The following is a 6,247-nucleotide window of genomic DNA, read 5'->3' as shown; positions in this document are numbered from 1 at the left end:
GCCAGAGTAAGTTCATTACACAAATCCACTCAAGTAATTTTTTTAATTTTTAATTTATTTTAATTTTTAATTTTTTTAATTTGACACCCTTCACAGATCATTCTATTATTTAATAGAAAAGGAGTGGCTCATTATTATTATTTTTTGAATTTTGTGGCATTAACGTGGCATGACAGATCCGAGTTCAAACTGCAATTGCAATGTATCAATGTACATTAAAATAACTGCAAAGTAGATACATAGATACATACATGGATAGATACATAGATCAAGTATCTAAACAATGCTGCGAGTGGGGCTTGAGGAAGTGACGTCAATTGCATCTGCACAGTGAGACATAGGGAACAGAAATACTGCAAAATAATAATAATAAATAATAATGCGACTAAATGAGATGAAAAAACTTATAACATTGTTTCGTTTTGGTGAACAAAAATGAAGACATTTTAGCATAGTTTTTATTTTGTAAACCACATTTAGTCTTGTTTTTATTCGTCAACAATACTGCATTATACAATTAATTATAGTCATTGTCACATGACCAGCATTTACGTTGCGTTTCGACTCATTTTCGTCACATGATAAAGGTTCGTTGACGACGATATATAGTCATAATTTTCATTGACAAAAGCAACACTAATGCCAACCCACCAAACGAATATTCAAATAATCAAATATTCTGGTCCAGCCCTACTTGACAGTGATTTATATTTCATTAAATAATAGTATAAGCAAAACTCACATACTGTTTCATTGCATTTTTTAAAATATATTGTAGTATTTTGCAAATCACATGGGTAGAGTTCTTTTTACTGGGTGGATGACCGTCAGCCTCCACCGAAGACCGTTTTTGACCCAGGAAAAACCCTGGACTTCAAACATCATGACCACCAACCCCATGCCCCTCAAATTTTTTTATACTGATCTGCATGATTTCACATGGCTCATGATTTTACACCCCAAAAAAATAAAACGTAATTCTGGCTACTGAGTGTGTTGCAGGCCTTAGTTTGTTAATTTGCTTAATGTAACAAGCAAATCTCACCCACTCCATCTTTCTCAGCTCCAGTGGGCATCTCTCAGGCGGACCATCATAGCGACAGCTGGAGTGCTCATCCACCTGACACACAAGGTAAAAGAACATTAAATAGAATAAAGATTATTATTCTTTCCATTGACTTCCATTAATATGGATGCGAATGCATCAAGCCGGAAACTTAAGTTGTTTGAAAAGTTTCGCATTTCGCTGCATTCCAAAGTTCCAATCTTGGTGACTCTTGACTTGCGAATTCACATCACGTGAAACTGTATCACCATTAGCAGTTTGATACATCACAGCAAAAAATTTTAAACTGCAGCGCTGAGAGAAAGTGGAGTAGATTGTGTGTTTTTACCTTTTAAATGTATCATTATGCATTGTGTGTTGATTTTAAGTGTTTTTTTAAACAACACTGCAGAGTATGACATCATATCATAATTGTTGCTGCGTCCAAGGAAACTTTGCAAGCTCAAAGTCTAGTGTGACCGCAGCATTCACAACCCTTCACACAATCTAAAACAGAATAATATTTTGTGTTTAATCCGTAGAGCACACCTTTACTGTCTTGAGACCCTCAGGTGACTACCAAGGAAGAACACAGAGTAAGTTACATTTGATCGTTATAACGGTGTTGTAATCTGAAATGACACAAATGGACACATGATAAAATGATGATCTACTATGAATAGCTGGGTAAGAAGGGTTTAAGACAGCTGCAGCAGAGTTCAGCTCCAACCCTTATTAAAACTAACCTGCCTGTAGATTTCTAGTAACCCTTCAGACCTTGAATAGCTTGTTCAGGTGTGCAGGGCTGTGGCTCTTCAGGACCGCCGTTTGCCACCCCTGGTTTAGGAGCATACACTGTGAAAAGTCAGCTTTTTAATAACCTAGTAGGGCTGGGCAATATGGCTTGATTAAACAATGTTTAAATCCATAAAATTTTAATATTTTGCCACGTGCAGAAACATTTATTTTGGAATCGCAATGTCCAATACAATGGCATATTTAGACATAGGTTGATGTATCTGCTGTGTTGGCAAAGTTTTATAAATGATTTACGTTACAAATCTAGTGAGATAATGCACATGGTTTTTCCAGATTACGTTAAGCAAATAAAATTCAAAGCGTATAGAGAGGAAGAGTTTAGCCCCATACAGTCTTCACTGGTAAGTTTACCATTAATAGATCATGGGTGAACAGGACCTTTTCAGAAATCCCGGTAAATATGTTTTGGCAATCATATCATTCTTATGGAGATGACATGATTACTCTGAGCTGTTTAAATTTGTAAATTTGCTCTAGATGGATATATTTGACCATTTCGCCCTCACAGCTTTTTGTCACGCTTCTCCATTCATCAGGGCTCTGACTCTGTAATTGAATACTATTATGCGCATCTCGTGTTTATAAAAGCAAAACATTCTGACTGGCTACTAATGTTAGTTTGGTTGAGAGTGAAAGTTGCACTTCTCATACAATTGGTAGGCGAACGCATGGACTCAAAAGTGACATCAATCAACAAGATTCTTTATTATGATTTTTATTTTTTATGAAGGATTAAATGCTGCACATCGGAAATCCGGCACAGTGTCAAAGAACTTTAAGGCCTGTTTTACTGTATAAAGCATATTTTTTAAATAGTAAAAATATATTTCACAATATTAGTGCTTTTACTGTATTTTGGCATACATAAATGCAAGCTTGGTTAACACAAGAGAATTATTTAAAACATTAAAAATCTTACGGTTCAAAAAGCTTTGACTGTGTACGTTACCATTTACTGACTTATTTTCTTCTGGATGGCATTGATGCCATGATTTTACTTTAAAAATAGATTTTAATACATATTTTTCTTTGTTTTTATTATTTTCTGAAATTCAATTAGCTAGAATTTTAATGTGCATTTACTTGTCTGAGTAACAAGCAAATCTCACCCACTCCATCTTTCTCAGCTCCAGCGGGCATCTCTCAGGCGGACCATCATAGCGACAGCTGGAGTGCTCATCCACCTGACACACAAGGTACAAGAACATTAAACAGAATAAGTAGATGAAAATGAGAAAAACTTCATTCACAGCATTTAAAACCAGATAATATAAGATGCATGATCTGTTTAATCCACAGAGCACACCTTTTCTGTCCTGAGACCCTCAGGGGCACACCAAGGAAGAACACTGAGTAAGTTAAGAAGGGGAAAAACACAATGTCTGATAACATGAACAATGTCCAGGAATACAGACATGATGGACTGCTACATTCACAGGAAGTTGTTTGTTCTGAAAGTACAATAATAACCTGCACGTTTTTGTAGAATTAAACTAAATCAAACTGCACACAATTTCAAATCATAGTAAATATCATGATTTAATGTTATATAAACATTAAGGGTATAATAGGACATGACAGCATTATTGTTCATTTTAATCATGTTCCAAAAATAATTTAAAATGAAGTTACGCCAAAAATAAAAAAAACTATTTGGTAAATACCATCAGTTTAGAAATCATGGTAGCTATGATTTTAGTAAAGCAGGAGAAAAAAAAAAATCTAAATTGCTTTCATGCCACAGCCTCACGTATGAGCAACATCTTTCTGAGTATAAACAAGTAGAGGTGTGTTCAACTTGACAAAGCTCTGCACAGGACCAAGAGAGTTACAGCAGACTGATTTGTAGGTTTTTGAATTGCTCTTGCGGATGTCAACATCAATCGTTGCCGCTTCTTGTCGAACACACCTAGTGCTGCAGGTTTATTGGCTCACTGATGTTGACAAGATTAAGCCTTTAGGTAACAAAGTTTGGTATCGAATGACAAGAGGTTTTATCGATATTGGATGGTATCGTGGCAATTCGGTTGGTGCCTAAAAAGAATCGAACTCGATACCCAGCACTATTTATAACTTTGACAATAATTGTAAACCATGATAAACTAAGTCAGTTATTGGAGTATTGGAGATTTAATTATGTTGTTATATGGTATAAGAAATCTTTTTTATTTTTTTTATTTAGGCTAGTTAAATTATATTTCGGGCTACCAAAATCTGAAGAGTACCTGTCTGAAGGGCTACCAGGGATTTTTTTATTTTGTGAGCCCTGATTCCTATTGTGAAATTCACATCAGAGTCCTCATGCTGTCAACAGAATACCAATATAGATTTTTGGTCGATGTCAATGTAAAAATAATTGAACTAAACTCTTATTACAGTTATTATAAGAGGCAAAGATGTTTTATGTTTTTCTGAAAATTGGTTTTAATTTTACGGTGTATTTATTTGTTTTGGTAACAAGCAAATTTTACCCACTCCCATCTTTCTCAGCTCCAGTGGGCGTCTTTCAGGTAGACCATCATGGAGACGGCTGGAGTGCTCATCCACCTAACACACAAGGTAAAAGAACATTAAATAGAAATAAGGAGGAGAAAACACTAATTCACAGCCCTTGGCACAATCTAAAACTGAATAACATAATATTTTGTGTTCAATCCATAGAGCACACCTTTTCTGTCCGGTTACATTTCTGATGTTGAAATTATCATTATTAGCTTACTTTAAAGGTGCTGTAGGGAACTTTTGTAAAAAAAAATATTTTTTTACATGTTAAACCTGTCATTATGTCCTGACAGTAGAATATGAGACAGATAATCTGTGTAAAAATCAAGCTCCTCTGGCTCCTCCCAGTGTCCTATTACCATTTGCAGAAATACATCGTTCCCGTTGAGAAACAACCAATCAGAGCTGCGGTCCGTAACTTTGTTTGTGTTCAAAATGTAGAAAAAATGAACATAATAAGCGAGTACACCATGAATCCATTTTCCAAACCGTGTTTTTGTGCTTCGGGGGTACCGCGGCAGAGTAACCCAGTACCTTTGTGATTCTTCATAGACATAAACAGAGAGAAGTAGTTCCGGCTACGATGTTCTTCCGCAAGACGCAAGCAGTTCTGTTTATTAACCGCTAGAGCGTCAAAAGTTCCCTACTGCAGCTTTAAGTTTTTACTTACCAACTCCCCTTTTGAGCTCCAGTAAGGCTCTTTAGCAAACCAGAAAGCACTGAAATGCATATAAGGGTCAGGATAATTGTTTTTTTTTTTTTTGAAAATGGTAAACATTTTACCCTAAATAATGTGACATTCTTCTGATAACCTCAAGGCAGATGCATGTAACACTACATCTAATATTTAAAACCTTACAGTAAATTTATACTTACAGGTACTTCTTGTGGGAGACAGGAAAATCCAGTCTTGAGTACTGTAACAAATCAATGTACATGTACGTTATTTATTAATTTAAATAAGTTGCAAAATGCATAATTTAATTCATTAAAGCTACATAAAAAATTTAATTATCTTCTGTGTTGCAGCTGTAGAAAGGGCAATTCTGGAAACACTAGAGAAAATGGACATGAAGATCAACCATCTGACTTCACTGGTCCAGTCTCTAGTGGGGAACAGGCGTGTTGTACCCCAAATGCTGATGGCTGAAGAGGAAGAGGGTGGTGTCTTTCCTCTAGCATCTATTGCAGACCTAGATAGGCTGGAACAAAGACTGGCAGACAGAGGGTTTATGCAGAGAATGGTAAGATCACTGAAACAGTCAAACCTACAACTACTAACAAAATGTTTGTGTGCAAACATGTGTGTGCATGTTTATACACACTACTAGTCAAAATCATGGAATGATTAAGTTGAAATGTTGCTGAAAGAAGTCTCTAATGCGTACTGCATTTACTTGCTAATGTATAAAATTATTATTGAAAAATAATGAGCTGTTATTTTTAAATATTTTTATATACTCATTAATCCAGCCTCCAGTGTCACATGAAAAAAATCATTAGAATATGCTTATCAGTTAATAGCAATTATTAATGGCAGTTATTAATAATGGTTCATCTTAGTGTTAATTATCATCAAAAACTGTTTTTGCTACTCATTATAATTTTATGAAAACCATAACTATTTTTAAAGAATCTTTAAAAAATAGAAATACAACTGATTTGCAGTGGTTAAAATCATATATTATTTTGGCGTATCATAGTAGATGCATTTGAAAGTTTTATTATAATCCCACTCTGTGCGGTTATCACCAGTCTATTAAAACATATGTCACTAGTTAAAATTACTTATTTCTCTGGATTTAAACATTCTTCGAAACATTTGGGATAATGTAAGTACACAACACTGTTCGAACAGTGCACTATGGTTTACAGAAAAAC

General features: G+C 34.9%; 1 protein-coding gene across 1 annotated transcript in view; it reads left to right on the top strand.

The window, feature by feature from the left end:
• The window catches only part of LOC113107906 (uncharacterized), a 7,873-nt gene extending 2,310 nt beyond the window's left edge, over positions 1–5,563 (top strand). Inside the window, exons 6-14 of the mRNA XM_026270746.1 lie at positions 1–6; positions 1,064–1,132; positions 1,588–1,641; positions 2,992–3,060; positions 3,164–3,217; positions 4,355–4,423; positions 5,245–5,304; positions 5,396–5,493; positions 5,558–5,563. The exon at positions 1–6 is cut by the window's left edge and continues 48 nt beyond it. Coding sequence (XP_026126531.1) covers positions 1–6; positions 1,064–1,132; positions 1,588–1,641; positions 2,992–3,060; positions 3,164–3,217; positions 4,355–4,423; positions 5,245–5,304; positions 5,396–5,493; positions 5,558–5,563 — 485 coding nt within the window. The remainder of the gene's footprint in view (positions 7–1,063; positions 1,133–1,587; positions 1,642–2,991; positions 3,061–3,163; positions 3,218–4,354; positions 4,424–5,244; positions 5,305–5,395; positions 5,494–5,557) is intronic.
• The last annotated feature ends 684 nt before the right edge of the window (positions 5,564–6,247 follow it).

This window comes from Carassius auratus, chromosome 8, assembly GCF_003368295.1.
Source record: "Carassius auratus strain Wakin chromosome 8, ASM336829v1, whole genome shotgun sequence".
In the NCBI taxonomy this organism is placed as follows: Eukaryota; Metazoa; Chordata; class Actinopteri; order Cypriniformes; family Cyprinidae; genus Carassius; species Carassius auratus.
The sequence above is the reverse complement of the archived record's forward strand: the minus strand, read 5'-3'. Positions and strand labels throughout refer to the sequence as shown.